At 37.4% G+C, this 23,968-nt stretch overlaps 1 protein-coding gene across 4 annotated transcripts in view; it reads left to right on the top strand.

Annotated features, from left to right (window-relative positions):
- Window positions 1–12,184: 12,184 nt before the first annotated feature.
- ADAMTSL1 (ADAMTS like 1) overlaps window positions 12,185–23,968 on the top strand; it is a 443,211-nt gene continuing 431,427 nt past the window's right edge. For 3 of the 4 annotated variants that reach the window (XM_055351516.2, XM_063696343.1, XM_004047838.5), the window contains exon 1: window positions 12,231–12,660. In XM_055351516.2, coding sequence (XP_055207491.1) covers window positions 12,598–12,660 — 63 coding nt within the window. In that variant the 5' untranslated portion in view covers window positions 12,231–12,597. Of the gene's footprint in view, window positions 12,661–23,968 lie in introns of all 4 variants that reach the window. The other variant, XM_063696342.1, reaches the window with a different exon arrangement.

Here is a 23,968-nt window from a genome sequence, read left to right as displayed (position 1 = left end):
ATTACATTCAGTTACAAGGCATTATCTTGCCCTAACCTGTCCAGCACAGACCTCAGGAGTGAGAGAAGGGAGAAATAAAACAAGGTACTGAACCACAACAGTAGTCTTTGAGGAAGCAGGCAGGAAAGGAAGTCAACACAAAGAAACATCATTTTGCTTCATTGATCCATTGACTAACAGTTAGAAGATAAATAGTCATCCTTTGACATACATGGGGGAGATTGGTTCCAGGACCCGCCCCCTCCACTCCCCCATTCCCTGACATCTTCCCCTTGCTGCATATACTAAAATCCGTGCATTCACAAATCCAACATTCTCAAATCTAAAACTCACATATGAAAACTTTCTATATGTGAGTTTTACATCCCATGAATACTGTATTTTCCATCAGCTTTTGGTTGAAAAAAAAATCTGTGTATAAGTGGATCTGTACAGTTCAAGCCTTTATTGTTCAAGGGTCAAATGTGAATATGTTTACAAATACAGATATATATATTTATATAAAGTCTCAATGTGTGCTTAAGGTATACAGAATATAGGTCTACATTTTATATATATGTGCATGTGTTGTGTAAAGTGTTAAAGTAATGAAATGTCCATTATTTATTACTGACTTTAAAAAACTGAATGTAATCAATGTCCTTGAAAACTCCTGTATAGAAATGAATTTATTCCTTCAACGAATACTTGATCATTCAACAAATATTTATTGAGCACTTATTATGTGCTGAGCCCTGTGCTACATACTGGGGTACAGTGGTTAACAAAATGGAAATGGTTCCTGTCCTTATGGAGCTTACATTCTAATGAGGGAGAGAGACATAAAATATATAACACAAATAAATATAAATACAACTAAAATTTTTTATATAACTATGAACTTTGATAAGTCCTGTGCAAGAAAACGAATGACAGAAAAGTCCAATTCAGGGTGACAGATCTAGAAAGACCTATCTGTGGAAGGAAATTTTAAGATGATATATGAGCAATCAAAAGGATTTAATCAGTAGAAGAATGAAAAAGGGGCTGGGCATGGTGGCTCACACCTAGAATCCTAGCACTTTGAGAAGCCAAGGTGGGTGGATTACCTGAGGTCAGGAGTTTGAGACCAGCCTGGGTAACATGGTGAAATCTCATCTCTACTAAAAATGAAAAAATTAGTTGGGCATGGTGGCACACACCTGTAATTCTAGCTACTCGGGAGGCTGAGGCAGGAGAATCACTTGAACCCAGGAGGTGGAGGTTGCAGTGAGCCGAGAGAGCACCACTGCACTCCAGCCTGGGCGACAGAGTGAGAATCCATCTCAAAAAAATAAAAATAAAAATAAAAAATAAAATAAAAAAATTAAAGAATGAAAAACGGAGCATTCCAGGCATCAGGAAGAGTAAGTGCAAAGGCTCCAGGAGCACAGACTCATACCCATCTAAGCTAAAATAACCAAATCCAATCAACATATTTGAAAATTTACTCCAGAGAAATATTTCTTTAATATTGGCTTTTCCTTTGAGTGAGGATGGCATTGTTGAAGTAGCATTGGTAAAGCTTGTGTCTTTTTTGAAACTTATGAAAAATTTAGTAATTAGACACGGTTAATCATACTTATTATCACATTGAGTTTCTGCAGTTACTTGGCACGAGATTTAAGAGTTCATATAGGGGAATTTCATTGAGATTGCTTTTACATAAGCAAATTTTGTAATTTTTCTTTTATCGTCTTTTTTCTCTTCTTTAAAAATTTTTTTGTGGTAAATATATGTGATGTAAATTTTACTAATTTAACCATTTTAGGTGTATAGTACTGTGGCATTAAGTATATTCACATTATTATGCAGCCATCATCTCCATCTATCTTCAGGACTTTTAAAATCTTCCCCTGCTAAAACCCCATACCCGTTAAACATTAATTCCCCATTCCCCCTTCCCTCAGGCTCCTAGCAATCACCATTCTACTCCCTGTCTCTATGAATCTTACTACTCTAGGTACCTCAAATAAGTAGAATCATACATGTCTTCAAGGCTCATCCATGTTGTAACATGTGTCAGAATTTTCTTCCTCTTTAAGGTTGAGTAATATCCCATTGTATGTATATGGAACATTTTGTTGATCTGTTCATTTGTCAATAAAGACTTGGGTTGCTTTTATTTTTTGCTATTGTATTAATATATAACACTGCTATGAACATGGGCGTACAAATATCTGTTTGAATCTCTACTTTCATTTCTTTTGGGTATATACCCAGCAGTGGAATTGCTGCATCATATGGCAATTCTATGTTTAATTTTTGGAGGAATCAAACTTCTGCTTTTAAAATTCATACATTCAGCAAATGTTCATTAGACTCCTATTATGTGCCATGCAGCTATGCCAGAGGTGGGGAATGAATGAACAGGATGCGCTGCCTTCCAGGCTGTCTTGTGTGAGTAGTTGTTGTTGCTGTTGTTCTTTCTTTAGATGGTGATAATGATTTACTGTGGAATCATTAACTCTCTTCCCCAGCCTTCTTGAGACTATATAGTGTATAATAAGCATGCCCTCATCATCCCAAGCTTCATTAACTTGCATTTCTGAGCCAGAGCCTCAAGCTAGATGCAAACATTACATTGTCATGTCATGACTCAGGACATCTATAATACAACCCCTCTCCCTTCTGTGTCATATGTGGTAGCAGCTCGAAGAGAAAATTATTTCAGCTAAATCAGAGATTTGATTAACAAAAACCTGTACAAATGAAATTGTAGTATTGTTACACAACTTATACTATTGTATATTGTATTATATGAATTCTATTAAGATATTAAATTTGAATATGAGGTAAATAATTTTTCTGTTTGAATGACATTATTCCAATAGAAGTGATACATAAGAAAGGAAAATCCACTTTGAATAAGTTTTCTTACCAAAATGTGAAACTTTGAAAGTGTAGAATAGCCTTGGAAAATTTAATGAGTTATGACAGTCAACAAAAATTAATCACCATAAGGATAAAGAAAAACAATGTTTTCATCACCATAAAATCAATCTGATCCTTCTCCTTAAGAGAGTGGTTCATAGCCAATTTCCTTTTCATAATTACAGTGTTTTATTTTGTATGTTTATAACACCCCTTCTTCCAAACAAATTGAAAGCTCATTTAGCGTAAAATTGCAGTGCAAAAAAGACAGTATCATTTACATGGAGGGAAAATAAAAATCAAGACAGAAAGGGTGAGATTTGTTTAAAACTATAGACTGAGAAAAGATTTAGCCATTGAGCACAGATTTTTCTTCTGAGCTTCCTAGTAGCCAAAGAAAAGATGGCATCTCAGAGAGTGATAGAGCTCTCATTATCTAAAAAATAAAACATAATAATCAACAACATATTTCTTGTATTTGATCATTATGTTCTGAGAATTCAATGTAGGGATTCCTATATAATTAAGCTACATAAGCAAAATTATCCTAGAAAAGTTTACAGAATCTCAGGAGTATTCCACCTACACATGTTTCTACACTGGCCATTAATCAAAGCCAGGGGCATAATGTTTATTCACAGACTTTCCAAGGCAGTTCTCCCAGAGGCCAGTATGAAATGGGCCAGGCTTGTAGCTTTCTGATTGTCTCAGCTGCCAGAAGGATATATAGCTTGGCCCGTTCTGTTAATAGTTTTGCTTAGTCCTGCCACCCTGTATTGCTTTAAAACATACATGTTGTGATAAACACACTTCTGTTTCTCATAAAAGTCTGGAGGTGGGCAATACAGAAGCATTGTGATATCCCAGAGTTTCAGGAAGCCAGGGCCGTTTTTCTGGTGCATAATATCCACTTCAAGGTTACTTCGTGGTTCTAGATGGCTGCTCCAGCCTTCACATCATCATTTCAGCCACACACGTGGAAAAAAGGAAAAAGGGAGAGAGGGTATGCCCCTCTCTTTATGGGCGTTTCTTGGAATTGCACCCACTTGCTCCACTGCATGTCCTTAGTGAGAACTGTGTCACATGGTAACACATAACTGCCAAGAGAGGCTAAGAAATGTTTCTGTTCCGGGTGGCCATGTATGTTTGTACCAAAGCAGAAAAAGAATAGATATGGATAGACGGCTAATATCTCTGCCACAGGTATCTTTTTGTTTTGTTTGTTTTGTTTTGTTTTTGAGACAGAGTCTTGCCCTGTCGCCCAGGCTGGGGTGCAGTGGCACGATCTTGGCTCACTGCAACCTCCGCCTCCTGGGTTCAAGCAATTCTCCTGCCTCAGCCTCCAGAGTAGCTGGGATTATAGGCGTGTGCCACCATGCCCAGCTAATTTTGTTTTTTTTTAGTAGAGATGGGGTTTCACTACATTGGCCAAGCTGGTCTCGAACTCCTGACCTCAGGTGATCTGCTCTCCTCAGCCTCCCAAAGTGCTGGGATTACAGGAGTGAGCCACTGTGCCCGGCTTCAGGTATCTTATTTAAAAGAACTTTTCATTCTCTTAAAACACAGATGGACGTTTAAGGAAGAAGTTTTTCCCCTTTATCCTTGGGACCCTGTGCTTTCCATAACTGCCAGTTTCTGTGCTAGGAAAGCAGTTTTGGATTTTAACTTCTAGGAAATTGCACATGTAAAAAGAGATAAAATGCTGGATTTTTTTGAACCTATGTTTCTCTCAGTTGCACGTCATATTTTTCCCTCAGGACACCTGCATATATGGTAACGGTTTTATTGTTGTTGGCTTGTATTCAATTCTCCATGCTGTTATCTTATATTTTATTTCCTTCTTGCCATACTCAACAAGTTCCAAATTCCTTCATGAAAGTCTTTTCAAAAGAAAGGCTCACCATAATTTCAAGTAGGAAAGATGAAATATCTGGTTTTACCCACAAATTCCATGTCCTTTCTGGAAACTTTAAAAATAAACCACAGAAAAATCATAAGTATATGAGGTAATGCATAAGTTAATTAGGTTAATTTAGCCATTCCATAATGTTCAAAACATAATGTTGTACACCACAAATATATGCAATTTTATTTGTCAATTATTTAAAATAAATAATTGTTTTAAAATGAACTATACTACAAATTAAATTTAGTTATAGGTTCTTTTTTATATTTATTTCATAGATTTTGGTATTTCTTTGTGACAGTATATATAATTATGATATGAGATAATTTTTTTAACAGAGAAACTATTAATCTAGTTCATGTTAGCAAATATAACCAACATAGAACAAGAATAAAATTGAAGACCATACAGTGATCTGTTGTATTTTAGGGGAAGAATACTCTGATTTTCCGTGGTTTAATTGCTTCTCTGAAATTCAAATTTCATTTCATTTTTGATCTATGTTTTCCTTGGTTTTCAGAAACCATCTTTTCTTTTGTAATTCTCCTATTTGCTTTTCTTTTTCTCTACTGTCATCTCTGTGAATATCTCATATGTTAATAACTCACATGACAATTTAACAAACATTTATCTAATGGCAGTTATGTAAAGGGTGCTGTACTCTGTTTTGTGAATACAAGAGTTTGTAATCTTGATATTTGCTTTCACAGGATTTACAATCTAGTTGAAGAAGAGTGACACACTCTACTTACAAACAGGGTAGCAGGTGAAAAGTACCTATAGATATATGAGACCCATTTTGTGGGGGAACAGAAAAATGAACTATTACTATTTGCTACTTAGATTGGTTAAACAATTAAATATTAAAATGCCAAATTAAAAAATAGAAAAACATTTGCCACCACAGAGAAAATAACTCTTAAAGCTTGAAGCAGTGGAAGAAATCAGAAATGAAAATGATCAGTAACTCTTTGACAGGTTTAAAACTTCTATACAATAAAAAACTAGTAAAACTAATTATATTAAAAATAAAACAATGGGAAAGACTTTTTTCCAATAAAAGGAGGGCTCATATCTATGATGTATAATGCATTCAAATATATTGAAAATATTATTCCAGCAAATAAATGAGCAAAAGGAGAAAGTTTTTAAAAAGTCGCAGTTAGCAGAAGGCTTTGTGGAGGAGATGACATTTGAGCTATACCTTAAAGAGTAAAAAATATAAATTTTAGCAACGCAAGGATAGAAGGAGGGACCTTCCAGGCAGAAGGGACAGGATGAACAAATACACAGTAGTCAAAGGACTTGAAGTAGTTGGGTAATATCAGGTATTTCAATCGAGGTGGAGCATGGCTTTCTATTATCCTGGGACTGGAAGCAGATCAGGGAGGTCCTTGAATGCCAAGCTGAGGAATTTGGCTTTTGTATTTCAATCCCACTCTCTGTATATTGTCTATAAATCTGTTAACAGCTCTTCACCTTATTGTCTGGCTCTGGTATAATTGTTTTATCTGTGGAGGATGATGTCATGGAAATAGAACTGAACTAGGAATTAGGGGCCTTGGATTTATGTATTACACTTGGGTTTACTATATGAACATTACAACCATAATTCAAACCTCAACAATTAAAATGATAAGTTTCTCTATTTCAAAAAGGCTACAAAAGACAGTTTATTTGTTGCCAAGATTCTCTGTAGCATTGTGCATTGCATACAGTAGGTGCTCAGTAAGTGTTTGTTGAATCTAATTCAATAACAAACCTCTGAGATCTGTGCCATAACTTCAGCAATGTAGAAAAAAGAAGATCAAGGACCGCAGGTTTGAGGGTATTGAACAAGTCTGTCCTCCCGGTTCAGTTCAATGCTCTGCAATGAGTTCTGTTTTGTGTTTTGTTTTGTTTTGGGGACAAGTATCTTTGAATTTGAATCTAAATTATGATAATATTTTTCCCAGAGTCTCATTAAATCTTTCAAATGCAGAAAAATTGAGAGACATGTCCAGTGGCTACTTCTATACCCACCACCTAGAATGGTACCGATTTATTATCTCCTACTTGTATCAGGCTCTGAGCTAAACACTCTACAAACCTCTCACTCTACTGCCCACAACTGCCTGATGGTGGTGAACATAACTCTCATTGTCCAAAAGCCTAAAACAGAACAAGCCAGCAAACAAACAAAAAAACCCTAAGCTCAGAAAGTTTCAGCAGTTTATTTCCTTAAATCCCTTCGAGTAATAAATGCAACAGCTAAGATTTAAACTGTCTGGCTCCAAAAACTGAGTTCTTTCCATGGTACCAAACAGCCTCCAGAATTCCTTTCTTCTACTGACTGGGGTCACAGATTTTAACCGAGCACCTACAGTATGAGAAGCCCTGAATTAAGTCTTGTAGGGAGAACTGTAAGCCGAGGCCCTTGGGGCTTCTGCCATTTGGAGATGAATCAGATCAAATTTTACAATTGTGGAGTTTGTCACGTAAGTAACATGCTATGCTAGACACTTTGCAGGGAAAGAGAGGAAGACCATGAGACAAAGAATCTAAAATCATAATTTTTGCCCATTACACAACCTGCAGTAGTGAATCAGATTGAGTAAAAGCAATTTTACTCAGTAAAATGAGTCTTACCTTTCTCTACTTTCTCTCTGCTTACTCTGTTCTCCACAGCTGTAAAGCCTTTCCTTAGTTTCTTTTCATTACCTAAAAGTCTGTGTATATGTCAAAGCCTTCTTCAGTTTCCATTTTCCTCTACCAAACTCCTCACTGAGTCCTTAAATATGCATTGACATCTCCCTTCTCTGAATTCTCATGGCTACAAAGAGTCAGTATAGCTTAGTGGTTATGAACACAGATTGCTTGGGTTCAGATCTTGGCCCTTTCCCTCTTTGGAGATATGATTTGGGCAAGTACTTTAATTCTCTATGCCTCAGTGTTCTCTGTTAAAGGGGGTATATCAGTTGGGATTCTGTTGCAAAGAACAGAATTTATTCTTGCTAATTTAAGCAGAAAGTGATGTGTTATAGGATATTAAATAACACATAACATTTGAGTTACCAAAGAAAAAGACTCTAACTTGAGCTTTCTGAAGATTCCAGTGCTACTTTACAGAAACACATCACCATGGGAGTTGCTGCCTCTTCCACAGCCAGGAAGTCATCTGCTGAATGGAAAAGCTGAATGAAACAGCAAGAGCTGCAAGGGCCATGCCCACCTTCCCTGATCCAGCTAATAAATGCGTGTCCCATGCCTGCCTCTTGACACCTGCAAAAATAGCAACTGGTTAGCATGGTTACAAGAAAAACCTCATTGCTCTGTAGCCATTTTTACAAGCAGACAGAGCAAAGTGTAGTAGCTTCTGCCTCACTTCCTCCTTCCAAATTTTTGTAGTACTTCAGAGTGGCTAGTTCTCAATTCCATCCAGTACCCTAGCTGCAAGGGAGTCTAGAAAATGTTGTTTCTGGACTTCAGGCACTGGTTGGGATGAAGGACTGCTAACCCATCATTAAAAACATCTATGTGAAGTTAATAAATGTACCTACCCCATAGAGTTGTTGTAAGGATTATGTGAAATAATAAATATAAAATACTTAGAAAAGTGCCTACACATGGGAGACTCTCAGTGTGTGTAGCTATTTTCATCTGTCAGTGTCTCAGATGGTAGTCCTGGGGAAAGTCAAACAGCCTTTGATAGAGCCCCAAATTTCCTGCCTGCTAATAACTTTGATGAACCCATTTTCTACGTAGGAGGACTGGTTTCCTCATCTGCAAATTGGGGATAATAATCACTCTCTAACTCCTAGAGTTTCTGTTCATATCACATTAGATCATGTGTGAAAGGTGATTTGAAAACTATAATGAATGCTCTAATGGCTTTGGTGTTAAATAGATACTAGGTGAGTTGGCAAGTTGTGGAGTAATGCTCAAATTTCAGTTCTGCCCCTGAGAATAGCAGTCTGCTTCCTATACTTTTATCTTAGTCACCCTTACTTTATTTTTCAGAATTAACCAGGGAAATCGAACTTCACTGCATCCCTGTGGGGAAAACAAGGCTCAGATGCTGCCATAACCACTTTCTTAAAGAGGGGAGATTAGGCCCTGCCTAGCTCTTGAAATCCTCCCAGCCCTGAGTTCTTTCCAGGAGACCCTGTGTCCCCTATACACTGGTTTCTGCAGCTGACGGGCTAAGCAAAGAGGCTCAACCTGAAGAAAGAGACAGGTGGCTCCAGAGCAAGACTTGTAACGAATTCTCCCCAGGGAGAGAAATACCGAAAGTTTAGCTCACTCTTTCCTCCCATAAAGCACACTGAATGTTAACAGCTTGCTTCTGTCCAAGCTGGTGTTTTTTAAATTAAGTATTGTTAAATCCATACCATTTGGAATGATGCTTCAGACAGCCCTGACACTCTCTCTCTTGCTTCTGCTTTCATTTCACCTAATATGTTGTGCATGGAGCCAGTAACCAGTATTATTCAGCTGCCACGGCTTCTGCCAGTGCTGCTGCTCACACATTTGCAGACGGTTTTAATTTAGATACCTGAAGAGGAAAAAAGGAATTTGGCCAACGCCCTGCTCAGATGCCGTAAGTGGCCTTTCCCCGGTTGCCATTAATATGGATCTAGATTACCTAAAGTTTTACATTACTTTTCCTAGGTGCTGAAAACGTTTTAGAAATGAGAAAGTCAAGAGACATAGAAGCTGGAGGCTAAAATAAGATACTTTCCATCGTCAGGTAACATATACCCATAGTAAACCCTGGTAGCCTACTTTCCTTTTCCTATAAACATCTCCCTTCAACCACATCACTGCCAACATCTGAATATATGTGTGTGTATACATCATATATAGATATAATGCATATATATGAATATGAGATGAGGGTGGATTTAGATTCAGTAAACCGTGGCTCAGTGGCCAGTTCTAGTTAGCAAAGCTTCAGTCAAGTCACTTAACTTCTCTGAGCCTCAGTTTCCACATACATAAAATGGGGTGATTACTTAATTTCAAAAAGTAGTCACAAAGGTCAAATGAGATCATAAATGTAAAATCACTTTGTAAACCATAAAGATGGCATGTAAATTTTGTCCATCATCAAAATTAGTTCATGACCAAAACTTTCCCCAGTCACCTTAACCCAACTTGATTTTGTTCTCCCTTTTCTGAAGTTATAGTAAATTTATAATTTCACCTGCACTGTGTAGCTCTGGATGTGCAATTGCTTTTCCTAGTTTCTCTGGGTATTCCCAAGAGGAAAGAAAATGCTGTGAGGAATCAGAAGCATGAGACAGTGTGGTGGGCATCCTCCAGGCATTCAATAGGTGATTGGGGGCTTGACTTTAAAATAGCATATTATTCGGTGACTTCATTGAGACGACCATCTTGCTGTACATTAGCATGCCCATTAAAACTTCAAGGCAGAAATTTCTGACTCAAAATACCTAGGCAGTATTTATTTGCAAAGCAGAAAGGAATCTAAACTAGCACGTAAGTGGTTACCAGTTATTTTCTGACCATGCTGATTATTTTTCTGTTCCTCTACAAATAGTATCTCATCATTAGCTTTGTTGCTACTTTTCTTTCTCCCATTACCTATTCTTCCCTTTGGATCTGCTTAATGAGCAGGGTTTACGTGTGAAGAGGGAGGAGGTGGTATTAGGTAAAATGTTCCATTAATAGAACTAGTTGAAACTCTTCAGTTAATGACTGTGATAGGAGGGAAAAAAATAAACCCTTTAGCAGAAAGCTCTGGTGTGTAACAGAGAGACACATATAACATAGCTTTATGAATGAAAGTTTATTTCAATCAATCACCTTTCTTTAATGTGATGAGGATTTCAGACAAAAACAATAGGGGAAAGACAAAGTTAAGCATTTTTACATCTACTTGTGAATACGCTTTAGCTTATGAGCATTAGCTAGTTTTTGAGAGATTTGTAAAACAAATCTTTCTAAAAGGGAAAAGCATATTTCAAGAATAGGCTCTCTTTGTTATGGATTTGTACTCTCCATTTTTCTAGGTCCACATACTTAATATTGAGAACAAAGGATAATCTTTGTATGACCTTGACTTTCCTAACAGCTTGAAAATAGGATTTTTAAAGTTTCTCTCTCTTTAATTGATATACCATATGAAGTAGGTAACCTAAAGTTGAACAACCTGCTTTTCTTCACCTTTTTGAAAAGCAACGCAGCAGGTATGTACATAGGCAGACCTGCCTGTATTCACATGCCCATTATGGCTTGATCAGGTTTTCCATATTTATGTGTTTCATACCTCTTGTCAGTATTTTTTAATAATGAAAGGAAAGAACATTAATTCTAAATGTCTTGTACCTCCACTGCATATATTTCTGGGCTATCAGGAGATCTGAAAAGGGAAAACGTCCTGATGACACACATATGGCAATGTAAGGCCAGGGCTGCTCTTTTATTCTTTCAAAACTCAATGATTTCCTTTGCAGATAAGGGGAAATACATCCTTGTTTGACATTTGACACTTTTCTAAAACCGTAATAAAACCTTCCTCTAGTAGAGTCAAATCTCCCTTGCTGGTGGATTAAGCAGCTTCAGAAGCTTCCTGACCTTCTCGTTGCTTTTGCTGGCCTTGTCGTCATTTCACTGCTCATTAGCACTTCCTTCAGGGCTGGACTGGCCTCCAAGGTCATCCCATCCAACCCTCTTGCAATAGTGGATGGAAAAATGAGGTAAAACTCAGTTCAGCCTTTTCTGCATTATAACAGCTCTGATAAAGGACGTGGGTGAGGTGCGGAGGAAGCTGAAACTTCGTTAAAAAAAAGGTTTGGGGATTAACTGAGGATTTAATTCATCCTTTCTTTCTCTCCCGTGGCTAAAATAGATAGTTGAGAGTTGGCAGTGCATCAAAACCAGGCTGCTCCTCAACCCCAAATTTCAGCCCCACTCATCCTGGATCTTTGTTGAGGGTTTCTTTTTAAACTGGGGGATCTAAGTTTCTAATTGTGCCTTTACAATTAGCAAATCTTAAATGCCTTAAATTGTCACTTTACAGAGAAGCAACTTGCTTTGTTTTTTTTCTCCCCCAAATTAAGTCCTTAATAACACAAAATAACTTATGCCACTGTTTAGGCTTAGTGAGGAACCTTCAGAAAATGTATAGAGTATTTATTTTCCAAGTCAAGAGAGAAAGTAAAGAGGAACTTTATGGAGGTGAAATAAAACAGTTGTACAGAACATATTTTCAGGGCATATTAAGTCGGTTTTTGTCTATGGTTCTTTCCCTTTATGGCATATGTTATATATTGACAGGGATTAAGTTTCTCTCCTGAATGGAACAATACACAGTCACAGGGAGCTACTGTACTTTACAAAGCAACAGACATCAGCACAGGCAAATGGCAAATAGAAATGCATCTCACAAAGAACTAACCAGGTCCATGGGAAGCACAGTGCTTGGCTTCGTCTTTTGCAATTCTGCATCTTTTGCATTTCCCTTCTCGCTCTGCTGCTCGCTCGCCTTTCTTTTTCGTCCTTTTCCCCCTTTTTTGCTCGCACCGTTACACTTTCTCTGTCCTCCTGGCTTTGTTATTCAGCATGTCTGATTAGCAGGAGCCTGATTGGCTGGCTGCCTGCTCCGAGAGAGATTCCATTCAGCTTACCCCCCACCCATCCACCCACCCACCCCTCGGTCAGGAAATGTGAGAGGGGCTGATGGAAGCTGATAGGCAGGACTGGAGTGTTAGCACCAGTACTGGATGTGACAGCAGGCAGAGGAGCACTTAGCAGCTTATTCAGTGTCCGATTCTGATTCCGGCAAGGATCCAAGCATGGAATGCTGCCGTCGGGCAACTCCTGGCACACTGCTCCTCTTTCTGGCTTTCCTGCTCCTGGTAAATGCCTTTTCATTTCAATGCATTGCTATTGCCATTGAGTCTGGGTGCTGTTGGGGGTGTGTGTGTGTATGTGTGTTTGTGTGTGTGTGTGTGTGTGTCTTTATCTTAAAACTCCAGGTGAAATAATTTACACGATTACAAAGAGAGAATGCTCCTTCTAGAACTTTTAACCTCAACTTCCCAGCAAGATAAAGTCTGCAAGACTTTCTGGAATTAGTTACTGCTATATAGTAATACTGATACTGAGACATGAACTTTGGGACATACTGCATGGAGTTTGGGAGCTGAGGACTGTATATATGGTGGTGTGTATGCTTGGAATTTGCATAACAGACATCCTGAAATTAAACTCACTCACTGTGGTGTTCCTGGAATTTTTTGATGGATAGGCTTTGCAGAGCTTGCCCGTACTGCCTTTAATGAATTACTTTCCATCTATGCACATGTACTATGGAACCAGGTAAAGAGGAGAATGAGAGCCTCTTTGCAGCCAGCCCAGATTATGGCTCTTAATTACTGCAAGTCATTTATGGATAGAAGTTAATGCTAGGATTTATGAATTGAGGATTATGGCCTTTGATCTCAAATTTACTTTTAAAGAAGAAAAAGGAATGGTGACTTTTAGTATGGCTGATTGCCACAGTCATAGTGATAAGATGCTCTGCTCTTGAACGTCAGTACACATTGCATTTTTGACTCAAAGTAAATGTTCCGTTGTGACTCATACTTGGTTTTATGGGCAGAAAATGAACATTTACTGTCCAAAATAAATCTACACTCAAAATATTAATAGCAATGCACATTTTTTAAACCAGAGTGTTCTGGGCAGGCAGCTTAGTAAACCTCATCTGAAGGTTTGATTCCAAAATTTGCACACACTGATCCAAACAAATGTGATTGTAGTTTTTCCTGTCACATTTATAACATGCCAGAACTTCCTCAGAAGGTAACAAGGCAGGAAGAGAACAAGGTAAAAATGTAGCAAATGAATAGGTTGCACTGATTCCTTGATGGGGAAGGAATGTTTTTTTCTGATTATATTCTGACAAATCTGATCTGCGCTATAATTTTGAAGTAGGGAAGAAAGCCATTTGGTACAAACTGAAAAAGTCCAGGAGATTCATCAAATAGAGTAATCAGACAGTGATTCAATATTTTATACATTCCCACTTCTTAATGATTTGCATCATTGTAGCTAAGAAATTATAATGCTGCATTGCAAGTGCTATAAATATAGAAATATATTTTTAATTTTTCATAGAAATTTAAAGGTAAACTACATTTCAAGCACGAATGAACTATAAGTTTTAGCTGTTCTGAAAAATACAAAGAACAGAATGTTTAGGTATGCTTTATGACTTGTGGAGCAAGCGATTTATGAAAGGTGTCTCATTTTTTCCATATGGGATGTGTTACTTGTATACACCATTAGTTTGTCTCATCTTTCCTTCTTTGTGATTTTTTTAAGTGTGTGTTATTTTCCCATTATATTGCATCATAAAGCAAATTACCAGTATACATTACTTTTTTTGATATTTTCATATGGAAGTATGATCTCATTATACTTTAGTAAAACTTTCCCATTCAGGAATAGATTGTTTTGCTATCCATTTGGTAAACGCATTATATCCCTCTGTGATACCTTGAATATTCATATATGTATTAGAGCATATAATTTGACTTATGTGGAATGAAAAGGTATGTATGCTTATTTCAGAAGGACTTAAAACATATCATATTTAAATTACAATAATTGTATTATAAAGATAAAATTAAAACAAACCTAGGTTTGTTTTATGCCTGCATTTAAATGAAGTGGAAATCTGAGAGTTATGCTACAAAAGGAAGAACTGACTGATGTTTACATACATCCCTTTGCAAAGCAATAACAGCATTAGTAATAGCTGTCATGTATTTTGTGTCTGAATGTGGCTAGTTGTTTGAAAATCATTACAATAAATCCTTACAATAATCATACAAATAAGACATTTTAAACCCATTTTTTCAGGCAATGAAATAAGCTTGCATTTGAACCCAAAGGTCAAATAATGGAGAGAATAGAACATGTTTGCTTCGTATGGTGGTTGTAAATATTTAAGAACAATGAAAACATTGGTGCAGGTTGGTCTGTACCCTTTGTTGCAGATATTTAGGCTTTTTGCATCATCTTGATCATTAAAGATATGTACAATATCATGAGCACTTGTTAAACTTGCTCATTAACTGCCCCCTTTAGCATTAAATTTAATTATTGGCTTAAGAGATTGTGACCTTTAGCCTCTTCTGTACTTGATTTAGAACTAGAAGTGTGGCATCATCAGCTCAACCTTCAAGCTTGATAGAGAAATTGAATTGAGGGGCTTGTTTTTCCTATAGTTTTTTTTTTTGTTTTTGTTTTCATTTACACATTGCAAGTATTCTGTCTATTCTTGGACTTATTTGGGGCAATTTCTAAAGGTCTCTGTAACTTAATTGGAAAACATCCTATTTGGTGGCAAGCCCAGTCTCTACCTTATTAAAATATCCCTCATTTCATTGACAGCTGAATCATCTGTATCATGACTAGGTTCTTGAGTGTGTACAAATATTGAAGGTTGTTCAGCCTTCATTCTGTCAAAATCCTTCCCCTTATTTCTGAGAGGATGGGTGTTGAATCTATTTTAGGATACCACCCATATTTTCACGCACAGAGCTTTGATCATAGATTTATATTCTGGACACAGTAGGACAGTAGTACTGATCAAGAGATTTCATTTGATATTCAGGTGAAATTAAGCTACATAATGCCATTTTCTCAATCCTCCCATTCTGCTTTCTCGTATTTATTCTCTCTCCTTTGTCCCAATTGTTTAGCTCAAAAAGAATGTGGCAAAAACCATGACCGGCCATTGACATATGTGTCCATCTACACTTGAAGTCAAATCACTTCTTGTCAGAAAGGCGTTTAATCAAATTTGCATTTGCCTTTTGTTTCTTTTAAACAGTTTTAAGCTCTTTTGCCTGCTATTGTGAGAGTTGCAAGAGTAACACTAGGAATTATAATAAAGTACATGTGTTTTTCTGTTGAATTTCTTTTTCTTCTCTGTACTAATTTATACATGGCAACTAGTCAAACACAATAGCCCATTCCCTTCAGTCCCTCTGGCACTCTCTCCCACTATTATCTAAGTGGATCTATCTTGGATGGGGAGAAGCACCATTAGCTTGTGGAATGAATGTTAAGTCCCTTATTTACAGGAGACCGCAGCCTGTTCCAGCAGCATGTATGTCCGTGTGTGTTCATGTGCATGCACAAGCACTTTTCTATAATTGTTCACTCTACACAGATTTCTTTTTCTCAAACCTAGATTGTCTTTAAATCAAGCTTGAAGACTTTTCGCATAGGTCTACAGAACGCTATGAAGCATTTAACATTTAAAAATCACTTTCTTCATGTTTTTGTGAAGTTTCTTGTCTAGACATGGCCAGCTACATTTTTGTTTACTCAGGCTCCTGTTTTTAGTGTTTCAGTGTGTTCAGGACCACTTTCTGGCCCCCCATTATTATTTTCACATAACACCATTTCTTTTGCTTCATATAAGTTGAGGGAAGAGTGTCCGATAGTGGTCACTAGTGAACTACAGAAGAATCTTGTTACACCAGGAAAGTTTTTCCTTGAAAAAGCATATGGAAATTGAAGTCTTTTGAGAGACAAAGAGAATGAATAAATAAATGCATGTATGTATTTGTGCATTTGTATGTTTTAATACATGTTGATGCCCATTTACTATTATGTATGTATAAATTGGAAAGCAGTCTTCTAACACACCATGGAGTAGGCTATTACTCTAACTTAGGAGATTCACAAAGTTTATTCTTCTATCCTACTAACAAAATTACAGTTAGGGTTTGCAATTTTTATCAGTTAAGTGTCGTTAACTCTATACAAGTTACTCATTTTTTTAAAAAACTTAGTTTACTTGGGCTGTATTTTGCTTGGGGATTATATTAGCATGAGACTTGGTCTGGTGTTTTGGTTCTCCCCTTTATTATGGCTTACTCAGAATATAATTTTAAACTCTTCCAGGAAAAATACTGGGTCCTATGAATTTCTACTTTTCCCGAAGCACCTAGTAGAGTGCCGTGTAGATACAGTTTGTGAACTAAATGAAGAGAAAAAATGAGTTACAGAGACTATCGAAGGGTTCTTTAATTCTTCATATTTTCAGTGAATCACGCTCTCAGGTCCAGCTATGTAAGTTTAATTGTGCCCTCCTCTCAGTAAGCATATTCTACTGTTTCTGTGGTCTCATGAGTAGAGTGACCCAGAAGTGACCTCTTCGTAGCATAAGGACCGGAGCCTTTTCTTGAGTGAGAGCATTCCTTGAATCACCATGAATAACCTGCTGGTTAACTGTATTGAGATAATCACAGGAAAATGTGTCTAAATCAAGTTTTACAGTCTTGTCATTGTTACTAACTTTCTTCTTTTAGAGAGCTGGCTTCAAACTTTGTGTTTTCACCAGAATGAGACAAGTGCATGTCATTTTCTGTCTACATCATAAAAACCATACCATGTGGTTGAATTTTGGCTTGATTGGCAGTACTGGCTCATGAGCGGCTTAGGACTGGCATACCAGAGGTGATGTAAGTCCTAAAGGATCCTAATTGAAATAGGCCAGCACAGCTGTGTGGGGAGCCTGCCTGCTAACTGGGGTAAGCTGTTGCTATCAACCCCTTCTTTCCATGAGCTCAAAAATAAATGACTAAATCTCCCCAATTCCCGAACTTCAAGATTAAAACCTACATTGAATAAAGCTTAACTGTTCTGTTTTGCCTCTCAGGGACTCTGTTAACTGGAGCACCCAGCATGGAGGGCAGTTAGTTAAGTTTTCTGGCCACGTCAAGAAGATGCCCAATGGCTGTAATCTGCAGCCAACAGTGACCTCGGGCTTTTTGTTTATTGTCTTTCCCAAGAAACTCAGTATTTACAAATCCATTACAAAGTTTTGCTGTATCCACAAGCATTCTTTATTTTGATTAGAGAAATATATTTTATCTCATGAAGTAATTGTAACCTTTATTAGGAGAAATACCATAATTTCTGTGTTCAAATAGTCCCATCCCAAATTCTACCCATATATAGCTATGTGTATAGTCAGTGCTTAGTAATTGCTTGTCAGAAGGCATAAATAATTCATTGTAATCTCTAAAATATTTTATATGTAATTTTTATAGTTCTTGGGCTACTTTGCATTTATCTGTGCCATCGCCCATCTCTTACTTATCTTACACTTCTTTCTGTCCCACAAAGCTGTGGGGGACAGCAGAAGGTGTGACTTGTTCCTCCTGCCTCTTTCAGAATGCCTGGTAATTTGATCTCGATAAATGTGGGTGAATGAATAAATAAATGGAAAAATAAGAATGACTTGGCAAGAAAAGGTGAAAACAGGTAAAAGTACAAGTAGGAAGGAAAAATGTCAGCATTCATTTTACATGTGAAGCGTTTCACTATTTCTGGTTTTGGTAAGACCAAGTCAACAACCCTGAGAAACGCAAAAGAGGTATATATTCTGTATTCCTTTCTCTGTCTCTTAAATATACGTAGCCACACACTGAACAACAATTAACCCCTTTTGCTCTTGTTAATTAGAATGAATCATTTTGGATGTTTCATATATTTTTTATCCATTTAGTTCTCAAATATTTTTCTTTTTTCAAAACTTGTCCTCAGGAAGAAAACGATACTTATATTAGTCACAGTTTTGTAAAACTTGAAAGTACTTAAAATAAACTCTCATGTTAGCAGAGACAATGCTGCGGATTCACTAAAACCTGTTTCTTCTTGCTACTGGGCACAATGATAAACTGTATTTGCCAGCCTTCCCTGTGATTGGATGGTACTATGTAATTGAGTTCTCATCAGTGAAAAATAGCTAGAAGTACTATATGGCACCTGTAGGCCTGATCCCTCAGCCTACGTGATCCCCCAAGCATCAAACACTCTCTCTTTACCCACCCGCTGGATGCAGAGAATCCACTAGAAAAAACTTCATGACTCTAAGGAATGGCAAAGCCACCAAGTGGAAGTCTAGGTCCCTGAATGACTACATGGAGCACAGCCCCTCAGTGTCACTCTCACAGACTTACACTGTGAACATTCATTTAACCATGAGCAAGAAACAAACTTTGTTGTGTGAAAACCCTGAAATTTTGGGAAAGGTGTTGTTTGTTATGCTGAAAACTTTTAAGAAATAACATATGCTTCAAATTTAGATGCTATACATGCCAGTACTTACTCATAAGTAAGTACTAATACCGTTTTCCATTTATTATATGGGAAAAGAGAACTAACAAGATGCCACATCATTCTAATGGTGGTTTGATCTTTGCGGTTTGCAATTTACTGCATACCTAAAGTGTGATAAGTAGTTGGGGGTATGTGTCAGTACTACAGGGAAAATAGGAAAATGGGTCCATTTTTAAAACATAGAATCTGGAAGTGGATGAGGGAGTGGTAGAAAATGAGGAAAGAAAACCAAAGAGGCAAGGCTGTGGTGAAACAGTTGAAATCTCCTGGGACAGAGTGGGATCAAACAGCGAGGCCAAGAACATAGAAGCACACAGATCCAAGGGGAAGGCAAATATAACAGAAAAAGATGCTGAGAAGCTGAAACCAGGGTGCAACACTGAAACTGCTCCAAGGGCAGAATGTCAGAAAATCAGAGTGAACAATTCACAGAGAGGGAACAGACTCACAAAGGCAAAGTAAACAAATGTTTTGTACAGCGATATATAAAGTAAACCACACTTCTTGAATATCCCTAGTTTCAAACAATCTTTAACTCATTTTTCTTGGAGGTGTCTGAGTGCCATGAAAGAACAGTGGTTTTAGGCTGGGTGCAGTGGCTCACATCTGTACTCCCAGCACTCTGGGAGGCCGAGGAGGGTGGATCACCTGAGGTCAGGAGTTCGAGACCAGCCTGGCCAACATGGTGAAACCCCATCTCTACTAAAAATACAAAAATTAGCTGGGCATGGTGGCAGGCATCTATAATCCCAGCTACAGAGATTAAGTCACAATCTCTACAGTGAAGAGCTTGGAAGTGTGTTGGACATTTTGTTGTCAAGAGTTTGTTTTTTGTTTTTTTAATTTTTCAAAACACAACTCTTCTGTAGGCAACAGTTCTGTGATGGACATTATTATTTTCAATTTCCCCACAAGCTGGTTCATCTTGTAAATAACTCTCTGCACCTGCTTAGACGCTGTTTGTTTAATCATTTTATCCCTGTGTAAATGTAAATTATGGCTTTCCATAGATTATGAATGTGTTATTTTCAAATTATCAATCACTATTTGATTCTGAACATGAAAAGTTATTTTTACTGTTTCTATAGTTCATAATCTCAATTTGTGCAACAGAACACACTGGAACAATTTTTTAGTTAATATTCTTTAGGGAAAAACTATTTTCAAGATAAATGGTTATCTCTGTGAGAATTACCATTATGTGTGACCAATATCTAGAGAGTTTTCATCTGCCCCACTATCACTGGGGAATCTGCTGCCAGATTACAATCTGTACATAGTTTCCACTACATTGTGCTTTCTTGGCAACAACCAAAATCCATGCAAAAAACAAATAGATTACATTTGGAATTATATTTCTGTCAGTGCAATTACTATATGAGGTTGTATCTCCCATCCTCATTAGAATTATACCTAAAGTTCTTATTAAAATTAATTAATTACAATAGGACCAAGATGATCTTGTGCATCAAAAGTAGGATAGTTGAAAGAAAGGGAATAGCAGAAAAATCACGTGCATGAACATATGCCATTTATAATACAGCAGATTTATTCCACTTCTGAGGCAAGAAATTGCCGGACTCTAATAGTTTCACCACCTGTGAATTATTTGGGTGCACCTCATAAGCGGGTTCTTTCTTCTATTTGTTTAAAGAAATAAGTGGTATGTTTGCCAATTCTACACTACATTAATTTTCACCGAGTTTCCATTTTCATCTTCATTGCTTTTTCAGATTTTTTTCCAAATCTTCTGCCATTCTCCAGCTAAAGCTTTGGGTATTTTCGCCTTCAATTTTTGTCCAGGGACTTTCTCTAAGTCAATTCAGTTTGTTGGCATAAATGTTGGGATGAAAAGAGTGTGATAACCTAAGACATCCTGACATAAATTCCAAGAGCACTAAAGAAATGAGACAGGAAATTGTGAGCAACCTATAATAAATTCAAACTGTCCAATAAAATAAATATACCTCACTTTGTTCCCATAGTAAGGTATGGTAGGGTATCTGATTTCTCAGCCTCCTTTGCTGGCTGTAATCTCAGTCACCATTTGAAGTCTGTATGAGTATTGTTAGAATATTGTACTTCATCAATACAACTAGGAATGAAAAAGATTAATGGAAACAATAAGAACTCCTACTGTTCAGGTGTGCTTAAGTGAGATTTGGTGGGAACGTTTTCAGAACTAGCCGGTTCTTTTTTTCTAGCTGTTATAACCATTTGTCACTGAGACCTAATATAATTTCCCTGATATACTACAAACTTTTAGTTCTTATTTGGGGCTTGTAGCTGGTCTGAGATAACAAACATGCTTTGAAATTACTGTTATGAGGTTAATTGGCATTTAAATTCCCAGCCCATAGATTCATAGAATGGTTTTAGAATTAAAGGGAATCTTTGATGCATGCAGAATGTGACCTCAGTTGACTGGTATCTCTTTGAAGGCAGGGGTTTTGTTTTATTTTGTCCTGGTATCTCTAGCACCAGACAAAGAGTTTGATATAGAAAAAGTGTTTGATGTGTTTGTTTGAATAAATTAATTAGTTGCCTATTCCAGCCCTTTCATTTTGCAGATAATTTAATTTAAAATATAAATGTCTGTAAAGAGATTCAAGTTATATTTATCACGAGCACCTAGTACATAGGATCCAGACACTGGAATCTTGTGCTGTTTCCTTTTGTCTGTCCTCCTTCTATTGAGTTCATTCTCCTGTATTATACTGTGTGGCCCCTTTAGGACCTTTAAATAACAGCCATCATGCTGGCTTTGGTAGAGAGGGATTGAAATGTTGAAATGTCACATGCAGAAGAAACCAAGGATCCAATGAAGCTGCTGCAAAACAATCTTGAGTTAAAACTCAAAGATCGGCGTGGCGCGGTGGCTAACACCTGTAATCCCAGCACTTTGGGAGTCCAAGGCAGGTGGATCACGAGGTCAGGAGATCGAGACCATCCTCGCTAACACGGTGAAACCCTATCTCTACTAAAAATACAAAAAATTACCCGGGCATGGTGGCGAGTGCCTGTAGTCCCAGCTACTCAGGATGCTGAGGCAGGAGAATGGCGTGAACCTGGGAGGCGGAGCTTGCAGTGAGCCGAGATTGTGCCACTGCACTCCAGCCTGGGTGACAGAGCAAGACTCTGTCTCTGAAAAAAACAAAAACAAAAACAAAAACAAACTCAAAGATCATTGTTGGCTTATAAATATCAGGGTGACCTGGCAAGAACAGAGAACTAAAATCTGTAAAATACAGCTCTTCCCTAGAGTTATGTCATACCAATAAGCCCCATTGAACTTGTTTCCCTATTAATGAAAAATGTGGATAATTTGGTGATATATGTGTGAAAATAACTTCATATGGGATCTTGCATGTAGCACGTCTCTGAGAAGTGCTAGCTTTCTTTCCTCCCTTAGTGCAAAATAGCATCTTCATTGAGAGCCTGCTATATATCAGGCACTGTGCTAGGTACTGGCTATGCTGTGTTGAACAAAACAGACATGGTCCTAAAGATGAGTCCTTCTACATAGAATATCAGTAAGGATTTGGCACAGGGGTGAGGGAGACAGGAATTAATTGGTCAGTACTTTCCACTGGTTTTATGTTGCTGTCATGATATTATTTTCTTTAAACTGTATATTTAACTATTGCTGATGTAACGGGGTTTCTGCCTAAAGAAATAGACACATTAATTCATTATTTATAGTGATTCAAGAAAGAATGTGTTAGAAAAACTCTAAATCTCTAAAGATTTATATTTAAGGTCATTTCTTTGACTTTTGCTTTTTTTTCCTGAAATCCTCTTTTTTAGGAATACTGAAACCTAAGCTTAATGAGTGTATTACTTTGTCTCTGTGTTTATTTGATACATAAACACCTGTCTTTTCAATCTAGAGCTATGCTAAAGTAGTAAAACCTTTAAACCAGTCCCTCTTTCAGGCAAATAAAAGGCCAGTCAGCTGCATATAGAAGGCTAATGACAGTAGGTTTTCCCACAAAAGGTTTGCTAACTTCAGTTTGCTGGTGCTGGGACTTTTATTAAGTAGGACTGTCTTGGCTGCAGGCTCCAGGATTTTGATTTTAAGAAACTCGATCAGTGGGTTTTGCCCATTTGAGAGTTCTAGATGATTTAAAGCAGTGATTCTCAGACTTTTGGATTTCATAGACTATTAAAATTTCAGAAAAAAAAATAAGGCTGGTTGGCAGGTAGGTAGGAGTTACGGCAAGTAGAGACAAATTTCTAATTTTTTGTATTGTTAACTAAGGATGCTAATAAAATAAATTTCTCTCACCATAGTTTCATCAATGAAATAACATTGGTTAATACTCAAGAGAGTACTTGCTTCAATGTAAGAAGCACTTTATATATACTGCATTAAATTATCTAATTCTCATAAGAACCCTATGGATGGAGCCATGACAATTTTCCATCTTGACAAGGAAACTGAGGCACAGAGAGGTTATGTAACATGCCTAAGATCACTCAGTCGGTAGGGGAAGGGTACAGATTTGAACTGAGGCAGAGTTCATTCATGTCTCAACTCTCCCGTTTTCTTTTACCAGTACAAGAAATTAAAGGTCATTTGAAAAAGCCAAAAGTCCCAGGTACATGATTTCAGAAGAAAAAAAGTAACTAAACACATTTAGCTTTATGGAAAGCTAACCAATGTCCTTATTCTCTTTATTCTATGTGTCAACACATACTTTGTCATGGACTGGCCTGCTGTCTGCCAGTCACTTTCCTTGAAACACAAAGATGAACAAGACAGTCTTACTCCCCAGGAAGCTCACAGGCACCAAACAAAGTTTTTAAAAAATAATAGACTGAGGCAGAGCAGAGGATATGAGTTTCTGTAGTAGCACAAAGAAGAAAACAAAGAATGGGAAGGTTGCTGGCATTTTTCTGTCTGATGTGTCTCAGGCACTGTCCTAGTAGAGAATAACTCAATGGAAGTTCATCAGGCAGATAAGAGAGGGAAGAGGGGGCATTGCCAGCAGAGGGACTTGCACGGGCAAAGGC

This window comes from Gorilla gorilla, chromosome 13 (assembly GCF_029281585.2).
Source record: "Gorilla gorilla gorilla isolate KB3781 chromosome 13, NHGRI_mGorGor1-v2.1_pri, whole genome shotgun sequence".
NCBI classification, from domain to species: Eukaryota; Metazoa; Chordata; class Mammalia; order Primates; family Hominidae; genus Gorilla; species Gorilla gorilla.
Note: the sequence above shows the minus strand (reverse complement) of the source record. Positions and strands in the feature narration are given on the sequence as shown.